Genomic DNA, 20,426 nt, shown 5'->3' with positions numbered 1-20,426 from the left:
TTGATGCCAACCCGCAAAATAACATATGTATGTCTGCTGCATATGGGTTCAACGGTTATGTGGATTGAAGGTGGGCGGCCAGCATGAGGGAGGATGCTGGCCGGAGACATGTGGTGTGACAAGACAAGGCACAGGAAGACTATTCAATGGAGACACACTAGATTCATTTAAAAAATCAAAACAACCATTGTTAAAATATATGTTGGGTTTTATTTTAGATCTTAATTTCAATTGAACATAAATAATAAACATTACACATTGTAAAGTTGCGGTTGCAGCACATCCCGGGAAAAGCCGCGGTATTGTCCACTGTCGCTGGGGAAATGTTGTCTAATGGCAAGTACCGCACAGGCAGGTATTACTCTCCGAACGCGGTGTCCGAGCCTCCCGTGAAGCCACCAAGTGAAGCAACGATAGGCCACCAGCCTGTACCACCTGTGAAAATGAAAGATGCAAACTGTATTAAAATGACAACTTTCTTATCACTGTCGATTCAGGTACAAAAATGTCATTCTGCTTTGAAAAAAATTCTATCTAGAAAATGCACAACATGGAACCAATTTACATGCATTCGAATGATATGTAGATGTAGTTTTATATGTGGGAGACGACCATGAAATAGTAGTGGCATCACTGACATCACAACCAGAGTATACTTACTCGTTACTCGGATTACGTGGACGAACAGTGCCGCAAAGTTCGTGCATAAGCACCATCATCATCCTCAACACTGTCCGTGAGAGGCAGGCTTCCCTGAACTCTGGCAGCTCGGTGATGCATTGCGGACTTGGCTCGCCTTCCGAAATGTAGGCCAAGCACCCGGAATTTTCACGGCAGCAGCAGTTCTCCTCCTCAGTTGCCATTAGCTCGCACCGATTGCACGTGCACCAGGTGGAGACGCCGTCCATGCGACATGGTCCAGGCTCTTCATCCGTTGACTGGTCCTCCCAACTGCCGTCCGAATCCCCATCGTTTTCGCGTGCTTGCCTTTCCAGTAGTTCTTCCTCGGTGTACTCGGGCTCGTACATATACGGCATTATTGTAGCCATTGTGTGGTAAAGAAAGTAAAATAATTTATAGCGGTGGTACTGGTATCTGTTCACACGGGCTACAATCAACGAAGGTAGCTGACCAGAGCACAGAAACGAGTCACAGAATACTCAAAGTAACACAGCGAGAGTAATGGAATCGAAAATCTGCTGCTGTGTGTTGTGAAACGGTGTGTTTATACTTATTGAGGAAAGAGGCGTCCTGCCGTTTCCATGGCGACACTTCATTAGCTGAGGCGCAGCGATTGTTGACACGAAACGTGCTTTGGCGTTGGGAAATGGGCGGTACGCGTCTGCTGATGTCAGCCTCGGGGGCGGGGGATTTGATTTAGTGCCGCAAAAGCAGGTGAGCCAGGGCGATGCGGCAAGTGATAGGATTATCATAAAATGGCGGCTGATTTCGAGTGCGTTAATGGACGAAAAGTCGGGTAAGGTCCATAGGAAAGTTTTCCACGATCTACCGAGTTATGCTTAAAAACACATGGCCGAACCGTAGGGACAATAAAAAAAAAGTCCCGGAACTCTCCTTTAATAAGTTTGGAAATGAAGGGGGCTAGCTCTCTAGCTGCATCCTTTATTAGTTGGGCTGGGCATTGGTCGCCCTTACAATTAGATGGCTTGAGTATGATCTTTTCCGTCTCAAAGATGGATACTTTGGAGAACATGAAGTGGGATGGGCCTAGGGTATTTCTAGGTGGTGTGGTATTTTCAGAGGCGCTGGAGGGCGTCGTTTTGGTTAATGATACTTTTTTTGGGCAATTTTGTCTTGTAGGTTTATGACTTTATTAGTTGTGGCTTGCTGTATATTGGAGCACCAGTGTTTATCTTTCACACAATTGTCTGGCACTGGGATGGGGGCCTTCTAGTTCTTTTAGGATGACGAAAAGTTCCTTCATGCTTGAGTTGGCTTATGCTATTCTATTATAGGTTTCGCGTTTGGCCAAGAGTATTTCACATTTTATAGAGTGCAGTAATAGTACTAAGGTTAGATTTATTTTCCTCTGAAGGTGATAGTCTCCAGAATACCTCGCATTGTCTCTTTTTGGTGCGTAGTGTTTTCAGGTGAGGTGTGTACCAAGAGTTGAGATGCGCTTTGGGCTTACTTTTTCTCATTTTGTAAGGCGCGATTAAGTCAAGGGAGGTGGATATAATTTTATTGTATTTATTCATTCACTAATGTCTCAGGTCCCAGGTTTTCTGGCAGAGAGTTGAGCATAGGGAGAATCAGAGGGATTAAATTGTCTGGGGTAATATTCTTTTTATTCCTAGTTTGTACGGATGGGGCCAGCTGGCTAGGTATAGTTATTGTTATTTTGCACTTATATAGCGCCTTATATACCATTGGTATGGTCTGAAGGCGCTGGTAGGTTGAACGCCCTTGGGAACCGAAGTTCAGATCAGTAGAGAGAGTAGGGAGAGTCAAAAGGTGCGTGTGTGCACCGGATATGTGTGCAGCTCGTGCGGTACACGTGTAATAGCTGATTCTTATCGGTAGGTGTGGTGGTTGAGAGATCAGGAGAATGTGTTAGTTCTGGCAGGATTTATCCGGAACGGATGTGTCTGCGTTAGGCCTGGGGAAAACGCCTGGCTGGGGGTGTGAGACCAGCAGTGTTTACATAGAATGATGTGGAGTAAGCGGCGGATGTTCGTATGAGAACAATTATACCGAATGGTGTCATAGTATCTCTGTGTTCTAGTTGAGTGGTGATGTAAAGGAGAGCGTAAGCGTGGGGTGTGGTATGAATGGTTATATGTTCTTTCAGTGTGCAAACTTCTAAATGCAACTTTCCCAGATAGGCTACTGGGCGAACTTCTAAGTTCTATTTTCCACAGAGAGGCTACTGGGCGAACTTTTAAGTACAATTTTCCATTCAGAGGCTATCGGGAACATTTCTAAATTCAATTTATCAGCGAGGCTACTGGGCACACTTCTAACTGTAACTCTCGCAGAGGTTATTGGGTACACTTCTAAATGCAATTTTCGCAGAGCGTCTACTGGGCACATTTCAAATTCAATTTTCCAGAGAGACTATTGGGCAAACTTCTAAATGCAATTTCCAGAGTGTCGATTGGATACACTTCTATAATCAACTTTCACAGATGCTATTGGTAGCACTTCTAAATGCAGCTTTCACAGCGTGGCTAATGGGCACACTTCAAATGCAGCTTTCACAGAGGATATTGGGCCCATATCTAAATTCAATTTTCCACAGAGAGGCTACTGGGCGCACTATTAAAATCTATTTTCCAGCGAGGCTATTGGGAATACTTCTAAATTCAATTTTCCAGCGAGGCTATTGGGAACACTTCTAAATTCAATTTACCATGCTATTGGGCACACTTCTAAATGTAACTCTTACAGAGGCTAATGGGTACACTTCTAAATTTCACAGAGGGGTTATTGGGCACACTTCTAAATGCAACTTTCAAAGAGTGGTTATTGGGAACACTTCTAAATGCAACTTTCAAAGAGTGGTTATTGGGAACACTTCTGAATTTCTCAGAGGGGTTATTGGGCACACTTCTAAATGCAACTTTCAAAGAGTGGTTATTGGGAACACTTCTAAATGCAACTTTCCAGAGTGTACATTGGGTACATTTCAAATGCAACTTTCCGGAATGTCTATTGGGCACACTTCTAAATGCAATTTTCACAGAGGGGTTATTGGGCACACTTCTAAATGCAACTTTCCAGAGTGTACATTGGGTACATTTCAAATGCAACTTTCCGGAATGTCTATTGGGCACACTTCTAAATGCAATTTTCACAGAGGGGTTATTGGGCACACTTCTAAATGCAACTTTCCAGAGTGTACATTGGGTACATTTCAAATGCAACTTTCCGGAATGTCTATTGGGCACACTTCTAAATGCAATTTTCACAGAGTGGCTATTGGGCACACTTCTAAATGTAACTCTCATAGAGGCTAATGGGTACACCTCTAAATTTCACAGAGGAGTTATAGGGCACACTTCTAAATGCAACTTTCACAGAGTGGTTATTGGGAACACAACTAAATTCACAGCAAGGTTATTGGGTACACTTCTAAATGCAACTTTCCAGAGTGTCTATTGGGTACATTTCTAAATGCAATTTTCACAGAGTGGCTATTGGGCACACTTCTAAATGCAACTTTCACAGAGGATCTTGGGCACACTTCTAAATTCAATTTACCAGGGAGGCTATTGGGCACATTTCTAAAATTCACGGAGAGGCTATTGGGCACACTTCTAAATGCAACTTTCACAGAGGATCTTGGGCGTACTTCTAAGTTCCATTTGCCAGAGAGGCTATTGGGCACATTTCTAAGCTTGATGGAGAGGCTGTAGGGCACACTTTCTAAAAGCAACTTTCACATGCTAACATTCACAGTTCCATCTAGATGCGACGCAGGCCAATATTCGCAAATTCCATCTAAGAGTGGACATGCTTAACGTTCACAATTCCATCTAAGAGTGGACATGCTTAACGTTCACAATTCCATCTAAGAGTGGACATGCTAACTTTCACAATTCCATCTAAGAGTGGACATGCTAACATTATGGCAGTCTGTTATTTGGAGGTAAGATAGAGTGGTATGGGCTTTCTGGAGTGGAGTGATTGCTCTACTCCCCCACCCATACCACACTCACGGTTTTGGTGGTGTCTGTTAGTTGCTGGCTTCATTGGCTTCCCCTGCTGACACCTGCAGACACGTCTTGGAGCCACCTCTGTTGGAGCCGCCCTTGGCCCTGGGGCCCTTAGCCGCTGGGGGCTGCCCTGGGAGGACCAGTGATTAAGGACGAGGGGCCTCGCTCTGGATGGAAAGAGTGGCCGGTTTGTTGGTTGCTAAGGAAAATGCCACATGGTGGTGGTCTGTCCATAGCGGTGGGGTAGATTGACGAGATAGAGATGTTACAATTGTAATCTGCCACCCAGTCAAAAGTTCTCCCTTTGATATGGGTTGGGTGGAGCACTCTGGGTAAATCCGAGTTCGGTTAGAGTATTGGCCACGTTGGAGGCATGCAAGTCTTTAGGATCATTAAATCCCAGGTTAATATTTCCTAAAAGGATGACTTGTGAGGAATTTTTTAAGGTTACTGGACAGGATGGTAGAGATGTCCAAATGCACGTGATCCAACCGCGGCTGAATTTGCCGCGGCCGGAAAATTTGCAGGAGAAAGGTGTGAACTACCAAAAGTTTGCACCTTTCTCATGCGAAAAACACATACATACCCACACCCTTAACACACCCCCACCCACACCCCCAACATAAACAAACCCCACTTACCTTGTCTTCACTCTGGTTCCCTGCGGTGCCAGTTCCCTTTCACTTCCGTGATCGGGAACCAGCGCTGCAGGGTCCTTTTCATTTTTTTTTTTTTTGTCTTTTACGGGGGCTTCAGGGGTTTCCCCTACAAACCCCGCATTCTTTTTTTTATTTGACTTACCATAAAGGTTGCATGGGCAAAAAATGCTACCACTTAAGGTGCAAACTTTTGGTGTTCGAACCTTTGGTGGTAGCATTTTTCTGACTTTTTGCCCATGCAAACCTTTATAGTCGGTAAAAATGTACAAAACCGAGATGTCCTCCTCGAAGGTACCCCTAGCGCCTGAAGGTCTGTATAGCAAAAGGATTGTAAGTGTCTTAGAGTTGTTGATAGAAAGCTTGGCTGTGAGACTTTTCCAAGATTTGAATTCGAGGGTAGGAGGTAGTCTGATTGAGCGATTGGATTTGAGGATGAGTGCTAAGCCTCCTCCACGTGCATCAGTTCTAAGGATGGTGTATCCATCTGGAATGGCTAGCATTAAGGCAGGACCTGCAGCGGCATGTAGCCAGGTTTCCGTCATGGCCAGGAGGTCATTGTTTTCAGTCTGGATAAGGTCAGATATTTCAGTGACATGTGCAACCAGGGATCTGGCGTTTATTAAAGCACATTTGAGATTAGGGCCATTGGTTGTTGGTATATATGAAATTTCTGTAGATTGGGTTATGGGAGAGGTACGGGTGCGAAACCTATGTACCGACAATGGGCTGCGTACGCTTTTTACCCTAATGTTAAAAGCGGCAGTAGAAAGGTTCACTTTCTTGCGATTTGAGGTCCGACAGTTCTAGCTAAAGGTTCAAAAATGTTAGCTAATCTTAAACGCAATCTTTCGTTTCTGGTGGTGGTGTTACATGATTGGGTGTCCTGGTTGGAAAGATATTGCGATTTCACATGGTCGTTTAGGTTGATCCATGGTTTAGTCTGAGTCGGGCTAGATTGGGTTAGGCGCCGAGGGGAAGTCAACAACTAAATGGGTTATATAATTGCAGGCAAAGGCTAATCTTATTATGAGGGAGAGCAGTAGTCGCCCAGGCACTCTCATCTTGAAGTGGAGTATAGAAGCAAGTTAGTCAAATTCTAGGGTGGCAGTCCCTCAGGTGCCAGATACAAGGAGCAATTGATCAGAGTTCGAGTTTCACGGGCACAGTAGGGTACATTTCAGTTGCATAGTTAATTTGCAGGGGCAGCGGGTCAAATATCAAATATGGGAAACAGTGGATCTAGCTATTTCAAAATGCAAAGGCAGCAGTGAATGGGCTAGTTTAGTATAAAAGGGGCAACAGCAAGTCAAATAACAAATGCGGGAAACAGCAAATCTGGCTAGATAACAATGCATAGGCAGGTGCAATAGGCGGGCTGCGTAGGATTAGGTCCCCAGTGTAAGAAACATCGGATTTAGCTATTGCAGGCAACAGTAAGTGTTTAAAATCTATATGCAAGACAACTGATTTGGACTAACGCGAGCAGCAAAATAAGTTATTGCAATATACAGGACAACAGTGGAGGGCGGAGGGCCGAATCCATTACATAGACTCGTGAAATACATTGTTTACTTTATAAGACTCTTGAGATCAATTTGCAAAGTGGTCATGGTGGCAAGTATCATACTGCCATGGTCAGGCTCTGACTCTGCGTTACAACGATGGATACTAGGTGGGTGGCCAATAGTAATGTCAAGAAAGATAATGGATGGCCAACTTCGTATGCATTTCTATATGACCCTCATGTAAGCACAATCATGGTGGTTGTCGGTTGTGGCTATGCGTGTACACTTTTACAATCGGGGTTCAAGTGTCTAATCTCCCGTAGCGTTGTTGTGATATGCGATGGACCGGGAGGTTGGAAGGCGAATAAGTTAGTCTTACCGGCTAATGTTGAATTCAGGTAGGACAGACTGCACACCAACGCCACAAGGGCGCTAACAGGGGTGCCAACAGGGCCTTCACTAAGGCGGTCCGGGGTCCGCCTGCCGGCGGAAGTGTTCAAATTAAATATTCATGCGTTGCTTGGCAATGGCAACGGGACGCGAACCTTGCTTTGGTAAGGCAAGCAAATGTATTACACAAAGGGCTGTGGGTGTAGAGGGATCCGATTCAGTGGATTGATGTCGGCAGGGTAGGCTGACCGGCCGGCATGTAATGATGGTGGTTTACCTCACCTCATGTGAGATAGAGCACTGTTGTGTGCTCGCTTGATGTTCACTGCTCCTACAGCTTGTGGCAGGAAGACTGGCGTCGCAGGGGTGGAAGGACTCCTGCCCTCTCAGGGGATCTGCTGCAATGATGATGTAATTGCGCAACGTGCGTATGATGTCACACGCCACATTAAAATATAAATATAATAACAATATGGCGACCGCGTGTCTCACCCGCACCGGTCACCGGGGTGAATCCTTGCAGGACATCCTGCATAACAAGGTAAGGGCATCGTCAAACTTTTATATTGTGGGTCACCAGACATCATGGCAAATCTTATGCCAGGACCGCACAATTTACTGATTCACGTGGGATATTTTAAAATGTAATATATTGGCCTATTATATTAAACTCCAGGAACTCTACATTAATTTCATGATGTTCTCCAGCTTTTTATAATCTTTTTTTTAAACATACTTTATTGAAATTGTACAATAGAAGACAGAACAAACAGTATAACAATAAATAAAACAGGAACCATGTGAGAAAATTACAACTTAAAGTTTTGTGCAATATTTGCAGGGAGCACAGTGCTCAGATTTTTGAAGGAGGACATTTAAGAAATAAGAAAGAATAACCCGCTGCAGCCTCAAAATTAATTCAGGGAATGGGCTAAAGAGGCAAGCCCTGGAAATAATTACTTAACAGTCGTAATTTACACTTCCAGACGTGTCTAAATGAGGTCTTTATCAGCAATTCCAATTTGTCATTTGGAGGTTGAATGGAGAAATATTACACAAAAATTAAAACAACCAGGCATTTTCAGACACAAATTACCCACAGGAATATGGGTAAGTTCTACTGTTCCTTCTTGTATACAATGAAGGATAATGAACAGTATATTGGGTATTAACTTCTACATTTGAATCGGGCCTGCAGGCGAGAGCGAACAGCAAATATTGGTGCATCTTATTTTCTATCTCACCACTCACTCAATTGGGAGTCTTTCTTGGCATTACTGTAATCAGAATTTACATTCACAATGGGATTCCTAACACACTATCTGATCCCGTACTACTAATTACAGGACCCAATCTATATAGGTTATCTTTGACACCATGCATGGGTGTATTATCAATTGAGTTATGGGACCACCCATTTTTCAACCAATAGTCAAGGATTTGGGGTGCTTCACTGATTCCACAACAGACTCAATAATTGTAAAGTATTTACTACAATAATGGAATAGGTGGACAATAATACTATGTGCAATAGGCAAACCAGTCATGTGCTAATCTTTATTCATTTTTGGTTTCTGATATCGAGGTTTCCCATGTTTTGTTGGTTTCCTTTTCCCCCTCCCTCCCCAAACCATGATCCTGGTATGTATGTATGTATGTATGTATGTATGTATGTATGTATGTATGATTGCTTATATATGCAAATGATAACATGTACTGATAGAATCACAACATTAATGTGTGAACAACAGCCCCGAAAAATACATTGTGTCGAAACACATGTTTGCTGTGATCAGAACAACATTGGGATACGCTAAATTTGGATAAATAATGTTTGTATTGACTTTATTGTTGATATGGGACAAGCGCGACTCACTAGTACAACTACCCAACTTTATAAAATAACCCATTGGGGATTGGAATAATATTTTGACTCCCTAAAAATAATTTTACTCCCAACTTTAAAAAATAGGAAGTAAAATACTCCCACTTCAAAATCTTCCCTGGAACACTGGCTCCTTGATCTGCCCATCATATAAAAGATCTGGATGGTAGCCTGTCATTTAAGTCTTGTTTTTTTTTTTTAAGTCTTCATTTTGGTTGCGCGCTTTTGCTCGGCCAGAATTTTATCTGTTTTGTATAAGTGTATGTTGTGGCGTGGTGTGGGGTAGTATGAGAGGCATAGTGGGAGTCCCTCTGCCCCATAATAAAGAAAATTTTAAAATGGTTTGGGCAAAATTGCCCAACCAATATTGAGGCATAAAGGCATAGAACCGATCTGGAAATGTAGGAGCTATATACTGCTAGACTTGTGTAGTCTGTGCACTTTAAGGACACTGCATGTCTTATAGCTAGAAATCACAGGTTTTGATTGTTAGTTGATCAGCATCAGAGTGTTTTGGGATGGTTAAATCCACCTCGTTTTCACAGAAGCTTCTTGTGACATCAAGAGTTTCCGTGACTTTTCCGTGAAAAAGCCTCACCATGGACGCACATACCGATTATGTGCGGTATCCTCTTACGCTGCTGGTTGTGTTTATCGTAGTTCCATACAGCCTGCTGTACTACGTGGGTGTTGCTTCAGGGAAACATTTGTACATTTAGTATGAGTCCCAATTGTCAGACCTTGTTCTCACGAGGCCTATCACGAGCTAGCTCCTTTCATCACGGTGCTTATCAATGAGTCTTTCAGCACAGGCACTGTAACAGACAATCTGAAGGATGCCTGGGTTATCCCACTACTCAAAAAAGCCCTCACTAGACCCCAACACCCCCACCAACTTCAGACCGATCACAACAGTACCTTTCCTATTAAAAATGTTGGATCGTGCAGCCTACCTTCAGATCCAGGATTACTTGGAACCTAATAACCTCCTAGGTCGCGAGACAGTCCGGTTTCCGCCCCAAGCATGGTACGGAAACGGCCTTGCTTGACTTAAAAACCCAAATTGAGGACTTGAAAGACAACGGTAAAATTGCCCTTCTCTTACTGTTGGATTTGTTGGCCGCTTTTGACTTGGTGAATCATCAAATCCTATGCCGCCATTTCAAAGGTGCAGCCCATTTTTCTGACAAAGCCACCACTTGGATCAAATCCTTCCTGGCCTACAGATCCATCAGGGTCTTCTCCACGACCGCCTCAGCTGACCCTGCCCCAGTCCTCTGCGGAGTCCCCCAAGGTTCTTGTGTTTCACCTACACTCTACAATGTGTTCACAAAACCACTCTTTGACGTACTCGACTATCTGGGTGTCACCTACACAAGCTATGCTGATGACACCCAGATACTCATCCCCATCTCGGGCAACCACGCAAAGGACACTGAAGCCTTAAATAACGTCTACATGGTCATTCAGGCCTGGATGGCCCAACATGACCTCTGTCTTAATGATGACGAGACAGAGCTCCTCATATTGGGTTCCCCCAACCGATTTGAGCAAATTGGGCACCACCTTCAACTCCTTTGTAATCGATGGTAATACAATCAAGGTGACTAATGATACCAAAACATTAGGTATCTACTTGAACTCCTCCTTATCTCTCTCGAGACAAACTAATGCGGTTACTGCAGCTTCCACATCTACTTGCAAACTCATCACTGCTTGCCGGCCATTCATCACCTCATCTAACTGCATCACACTTGCCAGTACGTTAATATGTCTAAACTGGACTATTGCAACGCCCTCTACCTAGGGACTAGCCAACGAAACATTAGCAAGCTTCAAGTAATTCAAAATAACGCTATCAGAGCGGCCTTCAACATCCCCAGGAACCAACGCATCTCAGACACCCGACGCAATCTGCACTGGCTCTCTGTTGCTCAATGAGTGTCCCTTTAAAGCCCTAGCCCTCACACACACACATGCTTGACAGACAATGCTCCCTGTTACTTGACCACTCGATTCTCACAGCAAACTTCAATCCGGCCTCAAAGAGCAGCCCAAACCCACTGCCTATCCATACCTAGATATAAACTGCAAAAATTGGGCGGGATTAGTTTCCCAGTGCTTGCCTCCATATGGAACTCTCTACCTCTGACTCGTTAAGACTAGAACCTTCATTCTTGGTATTCAAGAACATAGCTACATTCTGGCTTCTGACACAAGACCCAATCAATCCTCTCATGTAATGCCATTCGAGGAACCTCTCATGACCGCTAACTACCTTCTCATCAGAGCTATTCTGTTAAATTCACTATATATAACTCGCCTGTATATTATGTCTGTAAATGTGTACTTTGCTGCTAATGTAACATATGTAATGTATATTGGTGCTATGCCTGTAACCCCCAAGATACGTCCCCAGATGCCTTTGGGCCAGGTGCGCTATATAAATAAATATATACAATATTGATTGGGATTTGGATGTTTTCGTGGAGGGTCATGGCTACTGCTTGCCTGAGAGAGTGATGGCAACAATTGCCAAAACCAGATCTGACGTTCTCTGACTTGGTTTTCACACCTGGAGGAAACCTGGGAATACATCTGCAAAAGTTGAATGTCTGGGCTGATAGGGTGAAAACTAAAAGTTTGAAATTTCTAATGATAGTAAGACTCTTGGCAAGTAAGGCATGATGTGCTCTGTGTATGCATAGAATTGAGCTGGCAAGTGACTTTTTTTTGACTGGCCAGTAGCCTGCAACATGAATTTATGTCCCCTGATGGGCAAGTACTTTCTGGAGCTGGGCTGAAAAAGCATTTATCCAATAACCTCTCAAAGTGGTACAGAAATGGAATGGTCAGCTGATTGTATAAGTTAGCAATATTTAGAACATACAGTACTTTAAGTTTTGTCCTCTCTGCCTCATGTTTTATGTAGCATGATGATGACCTTATGTTGCCCATGTTCAATTTAGGATTGGGCTTGTTTGAGGGGGGGTGAGTGTCTTTAAAAAATGTACCACCCCCTTTGAGTCGTTGCTACCTGTTTATAAACACCCACATACAGAAATAAAGTGTGGGGTAACACAATGTTCAACAAACAAGATTTTATTGTGTTTTGGTGTGTCCATACGGCACAATATAAAAAAACCTATTAAAAAGTGTCCAATTTTATATAAATCAAACTATATTAACATTTATACATTTGAAAAAGTGAACCAATGACTGTACTAAAGTACACTTTAGCCCAAAGTGAAAACATTAAACCTAGTATAGGAAATTTTTATTTTTATTTTTAAATTCTGCAAAAACATTTTAACATAAATAACATTTCAGAATTTCTAAATTACAATAAACAAATTCACATTGACACGTTATAGGAGATAAATAATAATCCAAATTATAATCTGATAAACATTACCAAAAATAGCTCATGTCAAAAACAAAGCACACACTGAAACAAAAATCTAGATAAGGCAAAACTTTTTTGTTTTATTTGATTCAACTAAAGGCTGTGTCTTTACCAGCTCTGTACACTAGTTTTGCCGGACTGTCGTTCCTTTGGGGCGATTCTTCCTCAGGTCAATGATACATTCATAATCTACCACAATTACTTAAAAGAAAACACATATCGGAAAAGGTTGGCAATATTGTGATCTTAATTGCCTGGCCAACGGCACCTGTTTCTTCATAAGATCTCCGAAGACAAAAGAAGGAATTCCATTTCTCCCAGATAAACAATCGCCTGAAATTAAATGCATGACACCAAAAAATGAATTGATGGTGCCATATCTTCACAATTGCAAAAATGCATTTTAGGCAGTTAGCCAGCAACAGTTTTTTGTTTCTCACCAGCGTTGTTTAGTGATGGCTATTTCTATGTATTATATCCCAATGTTTCTTCTAAATATAGGATGCTCCGTAAAATTATTATTGTAATTGAATTACATCACTGGTCTAAAAACACATTCTCAAATATCCAGGTGTGGGTGAATTTAATGTTGCAAGCTACTAGCCATCAATCCATAATTTATTTTTAAAAAATGGTCCTGACATAATCAATTTAAATACGAAAAATGTAAAGAATTGAAAAATATTCAATTCATAAATGTCACAATATTTCATTCATTTTGCTATTATGTTGATGAAAGTGAGTTCATTATGCAAAGAGTATTTCAGTCGCATATTAGCAACATAACACCTAGACTAGACAAAAAGGGCATTCACTCTCCCACATACAAAATAGACTGGACATTCGAAGCTGTTAATAAAAACATCTTGTGATTGTATTCAAGGCCTCTGAAAACCAAGTGGGGGAAAAAAGGTCTAAAAAGTGCTTGTTCAATTGTAGGAAACGGTTATTAGAATGGATGTAGGGATATTTACATTAGCTGGTTTTATAAATATACAAGAACAAAAAAACTTGTGAAAAGGCTCGTTTCAGAATCGTCGCAAACATACATGTTGGCTGATGTGGCCAAGCCATCTTCAAGGTGAGGCAGATTAGTAGTGGTATGTTCCTCCGTGTAAAAAAAAAAAAAAAAAAACAAAACTACTAGGATGACTCTAAAATCTCGACCCCTTTGCAGCCGTTTCCCACATTCAAGCTGCTGTCAATCACTGCAGACAGTACTTTTATTACTCCTGCATGCTCTCAATGGTCTGGTCAAGGGGATTCCTGCAGAACTTCTTTTCATACATTGAAAAGACGGTCAAATAGCACTATGCTCAATGAGACTTTTCTTGAATGACGAGCCCGACAACAAGGCACTGAAGCATAAAAGAATTCTCTGCATGCCACGGTTTCCCAACGCTCACACGCAAGCTACTAACCAACCATGAAGTGCCTCGACCACCTCAATTTTACGCATGCACAAAACACACCATTTCATGCTTAACATGGGTCCATTATCACTAACCAGCGGTTAGTTGTGAGTGCACATTTTGAGTCGTGAATAACTGTAAAAAGAAATTTCCAAAAAATGAAATCACATTGTTGGCCTGCGACATATGTGAATCAAGTTTTGTTACTATAACGAATATCATTCCCATGGATTCACGCTCAATGACACCAAATGACAAAATCCGTATTTTCCTTTAACGTAAAGGTTACTCAATTACCTTTTTCTTAATTTGTACCGCTGCATTGCTTGTCCAGGACTCTGCTCCTATTATAGTGCAACTCAAACGATTAGAAACATACTTATGTAAAATGTGCTAATGCATCTCGCGACTGCGCGGATGTGACTATAAGACTACAAGGAAAGACATCCACCTTAAAGTGGAGCATATGCAACCTTTTGGTAATGCTTACGATGTCAGTATGCTCCCAAAGAGGAACGCCTATCATGGCTGCACTGGTCAAACTGCAAATCTAAACGGCCATCTTTGAATATAGCGCAGGCAACCCAACGATAATACTTATGGCGTTAAACCTATAGTTGGCAAATCCTGATTTACTAAACCGGATAAATCCTTCAATTGGGATTGAATTTGAAAAAGTAATACATTATTTTTCGATTTTCACACAGTTAAACAGGTCGGCAGCTAATTTCCAAAATTAAACATACTATAAATGGCGCCACTCATCTTGATCATTAAGGCCCTCTGTATAATTGGGGACTATACATTTACTGCGACTCTAGAATGTCGCCCTGGACTAACACTGCACCTTTGCACCGTACAAAATGCTGACCCCCCATAACTGCGACTAATGGAAGTGGGGGTGTCCCCTGCTCCTCTTATTTGTGGTAATGGGGGGGTGTGGCAGGCCTGTCCCCCGCTCCAGTTTAAACAGACAGCGGGGGTCAAAGATTTGGAGAAAGAGGAAAAGGAACCCTGTGGTGCAAGCGCTGACCCACGTAAGTGGGAGGGAACTGACGCTGCAGGATCGAGGAAAGTCAGCGGCACACTTTCGTGTGTGCCGTGGTTAAGGTAAGTGGCTAGGGGGGGGACGGGGTAAGGGGATGCATGCCACAGCGAGCTAACTGATCACTGCACGGTAATGGTAGTCGACAGTTTTGAACGCGGAATTACGGGCGGTGCAGTGATCACATACATTCTATAATTCTTTAGATAATATAGCCAACATTATCTTCTTGCATTGTATTGATACCTATATTTTCAATTTTCTTAATATCTGACCATCATAAATCATCTGGTCCATGTTCTATATAATTTTGCACCATGTGGGCTGTAGTGTTCTAGTGGAAATCTTAGATCGATATTCAATTATTCTTTTATTGATGGTTCTTGAGGCTTTGCTCACATTTGTTTTTTACATGGCCATTCTATAATGTAGGTGAAATTCTTGCTTCTGCAAGTAATGCGTGCTTGCAGCTTCCATTCTTTACCTGAAAGTATCAGCTATTTAAAAAGAAATTAAAAAAAAATGTAAATCTCCCTGCTGCAGCTACCCACAACAGTTATGGCCTTTTTAGTAGGCTGTAGATTCCATGACATTAACATTGTTGTGAGGAATTCAACCATCTGCGTGGTGGGCGTGGCCTTGCCGGGCTTTTTAAAAAAAAAAGTATAAATAAATGGACGATGGTAGACCGACCAAGAAAATGTGTGGGGCTAATCCAAACCTATTTTTTATGCTCGCACTACTCTGGCATAGACACAGCCTACAGGCACAGTCAACCGCTGTCGTATTTAGTGTTGTATTTAGTTGGAATGAGACAACAGAGGAGGGCCTAATATCATCCCAAGGAGGGGGGAGGACAAGCTTCTGCCTGCCATGGTCTGTTTAATTAACTAACAAAGGCTCCATGGAACCACCTTGCTCTTTAGTTAGGCCCTGCAGCTGGTGGCAGTGATTAACATGACATGGCATACTTCAGACAGGCCCCCATGGGGCCTGGCTGCAGAGGATAACACAGGAGACGGAAAACCCAACAACTTTTCATATGTAGCTGTGTCAACCTGAAGCCAGCTCCCACCCTCTGTATCAATGACGGTGAATTGACATGTCTGGGCCTATTCATAGGTACGAGAATGTGGTTATGACCTCACACAGACAGAAGGCTGCTGGTAGGGACCGCAGGATTACTTCACTTAAGTTGGCTTGGGCACAGCCTACACCAATCACTGTGGCCCACTTGGCTTTAAAAGGGGACTGGAGCCACTCTTTAAGGAGATCTGAAGACTTTGCTAGAAGAACTCGTCCTTGGACCCTGGCTGCAGGTACAGCCTGCTTTACAGATTCCGTCCGGAATATCCAAAAGGGGAGCAAGGTTGCTACCCTTAGCTTCTCCCAGGGAGCAGATGGAGAAAAGAACTCGGAAAACCCTCCAGCCGCTTCAGAACTGGTACCCAGCCAGCGTGCCCCGCTAGGCTCTGCAGCAAGCTCCCTGGATAGGGAGTGCCAGAAGGTCTATGACCTGAAACCAAGGACAAGGCAGCGGCCTAGAACACGCTCCCTAGCTGTGGCCCGTCTGCCTTAAAGGACAATGCAGGCCCATTGAAGAAGCGGGGAGAAGTGCAGTGACGAGCATCTACTGCTGTCCGTCTTAAATGATATTCTCGAGCCAGTCGGATTCGATTTCATTAACTAACTGAAAGAAACCATAGATGTTTCAACCAGTGCTTCAGAACCGCTGATTAGCATTGAGATGATTCCTGACCCACGAGTCCCTGTGAAGGCCAGCTTGCAGCCGTTCGCCAAGCTTTGCTCTCCGAACCATCTTGCCGCCTGATACTTGCTGCAGACTCCCGTTTTGAACTCTGTCGCAGAAGCCTGAAAAGTGCCTTGAAGCTACAGCAAAAGGTACATTGTGGTTCGGACCCCCCCACCCCTCCTGTCCTTCGCAGAATGACCCTAGAGACATTTTAAGACCCTTTCTCCCTTTTGCTGAAGCCAAGAAGCCTTTTGAAAAACTATTGTGGATATTTACCGTACCAACTACCCTCCTGTCAGTATCCAGAGTGCATCCCTTTTCATTCTTAGAAACTGTCCGTTCTCTGTATTCCTTTTCAGGGTGGGTTGTATTTATTTTATTTATTTTTTATTTATCTGGCATTTGTAGAGCGCTCCGAACCAAAGCAGCATCTGTGTGCTTACTGGTGTTATTAGATTATCTGTTGTGATGATAATAATAAAGTAGATATTTTTATACATCCTTTAATGGACACTCCTTTTATCACTGGGTAATAATAGTATTTGTGCAGTGTTTCAAATAACCAATGACCCACAACCTTTAGAGGCGATCAGCCTGCCGTTTCTGTCCACGTCACCAAAATTGGACAAGCAGGTTCATAATTGTTTGTTTAATCCAATCTGTTCAAATCCATTCTGGTGTATTAGAGGTGTGGGGCTGATTGATGGTTTAGAAACCAATATTCACCCCTGGACCACTGGTACCTTGGAATTTGATTTGTCACAATTGTACTTGAGGGTTTACTCAAATTCCTAACGGCACATACTAAAGATTTTCATACACTGTTTCCTTATTTAAATGCAAACGGTGATGGTTTTAAATCTGGTTCATTACATTGGCACATTTTACAATCTTTTTAATGAGTCTTTTTTTAATGTCATAAGCGCTCAATGATGATCTCTTCCTGTGCTTTAAACTCATATAACAAAGTTCAGTTCCTTCTTGCTCTTAAAAATTGGCAGCATTAGAAGGTTCTCCTTTGAAGGTTTGGGAATAACACTGTTTAATTCCAAAATGGTATTTCGGTTTGCAGGTTTTCTGTTAACTGGCCATCATTTACTTTAATTGTAAGATCAAGGAATGCTATTTGCCTCTCATTCATTGAGATTGCAAAGTGTTAATTCATTTTGTAAAGTCTTCTATATTTCAACTTTAGTGTTCCAAATAGTCAAAATGTCATTGCTACACCTCTAAAGTAACTTTATCGCAGAAAGGAAAGAATTATTCAAAGTGAACATGAACAGCTCTTCAAACTTGGCCATAGAGCAAAAGCTGCTCCCATAGCAGTACCCTTAATTTGCATATGAAACACATTTTGAAGCTGTGTGTTTTTCTGCTAGTTGATGGGAATATGTTTTTCGTTGAACCGAAGGCTGCATTAAACGTCTTTCTTTTTTTCTCCCCTTTTTTCCCGCTCCAGAAAGCGATTAAGGAGAAGGACATTCCAATTGAGGGGCTAGATTTCATGGGGCCTAATAAAGAAAAGCCTGAAAGCTCTTCCTGACGACACTGATACAACATGCAAAACATTTTCTCAAGGTCGGATGGTAGCAATGGCTAAAGCCTCTCCATCTTCCTATGGTACAGGCTGCAACAAGACTAGTGGCTCTTGTGGACAAATGAGCTGTGGCGTTTGCTGACGTATTGCACATGAATGAACACAAGTGGGCTGCTAGAACTAAGTGACTCCTGTCTGCCAAAAGTACACAGTTCTTCAAGCCGCTATATTTTAACTTTTCTTTACATAGGAATTTTGCGCTGGACCTTGGGAGTTTGTCATTTCCTTGTGTGCTGGCATGCAAGAGGTGGAAATGCCAGCGATTGCTCTACTTCAAGGGACCTAATCTCATGGCTCTTCAGCAGAATAAGCCAGTGCCCCATAAGGTCATCCGTTTCTATGTTTAGGAGAAACTGCAGGGACATTGAGGAACAGAAGGAAGCTCCCGTTTGTCCATGGATTTTGGTTGCTGGGATTCAGTTCTTGAAAGCTGGTTGGAGTAAGTCGAAGTGATCTCTGCATACGCCTGCCCCTTTGTTTTAATGCTAGGACTGCGAGTTGCACAATAAATACAATAAATGGCTCCTTTGAATTGGTATCCGAATGCCACCTCCTTTGATGATCCCTGAAAACGCCTTCTTAGGAGTGGACCTTTCCTGTTATTAAAGCATGGTGTTGAATCATGGCATGGTATACATTATATAGAAGCTATTGTTAATGGAAATGCTATGTTCCCAAGATAAAATGAGGGTGGAATTCTGGGAGGGTTCACTGTATCATTATGAACAAACAATGACCCCAACTTCACTGTGTATCTTAATATGAACAACATGTTCAAATATATGGTCCTCAAATTGAGCTATGTAATAAAAGAATGTTGTATGGCTACAGTTTTGTGTTACTTTCCTTGGAAAGCAACCAAGGGTTGGTCTTTGCTCATATCAATGGAAAACACTTATGATTTGTTGTTGTACCTCTTAACATACCTAGGGATGTGTGGGTATTGAATCCTTGGAGAAGTTCCATGTATTCTTTCAAAATTATTGGAATGCAGTGCTTGAAATAGTGTGAATTGTTTAGAAAAATGTTTTAAAAAGGAAAATAAATTCAATACTTCTAAATGTAACATGGACTTTAAGGCTTTGCCTCGCATATGTTTATAGGGCTCCTTATCAAAAGCAATAAATGCCTTAAAGATACTGTACAGAGTTAAATTTTAAAGTTGAGGAAACCACCAGGTTCTAAAAGAAGGTGATTTATTTGTTCTTACTCCAGTTTATTATTATTGATCATTGAACATTTATCATCTAGTTGTGGCATTAACTTGAAAGCTTGCAGACCCACAGAAGGTTCAACTGTTGCATAGAGGTTTGAGCTGCAAACAGACCATGTTAAAAAAAAAATGTTTACATCTAAATGCAATATCTTGCAGCAAGTCCAACTGGGAAATGCTGTATAATCACATTGGTTCTGTTTGTTTTTGACCATATTGAGCTTTATTTTGAAGTGCCATTTTTATGATGTCGCAAGGTGAGCCATCTCGCCAGACTTTCTGGCTTTCAAAACTCATCAGCTCTAATTCCAATATCAAGAGTTCAAATACCTTAAGAGTTCATTCGGTAGTTTGGCTTCTGCATTAGCAGCACAATTTCCTACAAAACTGATGGTTTCTCCAAATCAAGCTCCATCATCCATGCATGGGTGAATTTTTGAAATCCAATCATGTGTGGTTGTATTTTATTGAGACTTGCATAGCGCTTTCATTAAAGCAATGAACACATTTTTAATAAACGGTACAAAAAGTGAATTAATAATTGCTGTTTATGGAAATGAGAGGAAAAATGCTGTTTATGGAAATGAGAGGAAAAATGCTGTTTATGGAAATGAGAGGATAAATTAAGAGTTGGAGAGAAGGGAAAGATATATATTTTGTGCCCCAGGACAGGGCAAAACCAGCGGGCTGCACTCCCAAGAGCAGCTGAGTAAAGGATATCCAATATCAGCAAAATGAAAGGCTTGACAGCAGGATCAGGCAGCACAAAATCTTCTTTATTGATCCAAAGTGCATAAGAAAGGGAAAACCTGAAGTAACGGAACAACACGTTTCACGGTGCTCTGACCGCTTGTTCACGTAGGTAGGGGAAACACTGACAAG

At 42.2% G+C, this 20,426-nt stretch overlaps 1 protein-coding gene across 2 annotated transcripts in view; it reads left to right on the top strand.

Moving 5' to 3' along the window:
• Positions 1–19,397, top strand: part of TRIAP1 (TP53 regulated inhibitor of apoptosis 1) — a 56,569-nt gene extending 37,172 nt beyond the window's left edge. The window contains exon 3 of one of the 2 annotated variants that reach the window (XM_069619764.1): positions 18,194–19,397. In XM_069619764.1, coding sequence (XP_069475865.1) covers positions 18,194–18,277 — 84 coding nt within the window. In that variant the 3' untranslated portion in view covers positions 18,278–19,397. The remainder of the gene's footprint in view (positions 1–18,193) is intronic. The other variant, XM_069619765.1, reaches the window with a different exon arrangement.
• The last annotated feature ends 1,029 nt before the right edge of the window (positions 19,398–20,426 follow it).

Source organism: Ambystoma mexicanum, chromosome 10, assembly GCF_040938575.1.
Source record: "Ambystoma mexicanum isolate Mex_15411 chromosome 10, UKY_AmexF1_1, whole genome shotgun sequence".
Taxonomy (NCBI): domain Eukaryota; kingdom Metazoa; phylum Chordata; class Amphibia; order Caudata; family Ambystomatidae; genus Ambystoma; species Ambystoma mexicanum.
Note: the sequence above shows the minus strand (reverse complement) of the source record. Positions and strands in the feature narration are given on the sequence as shown.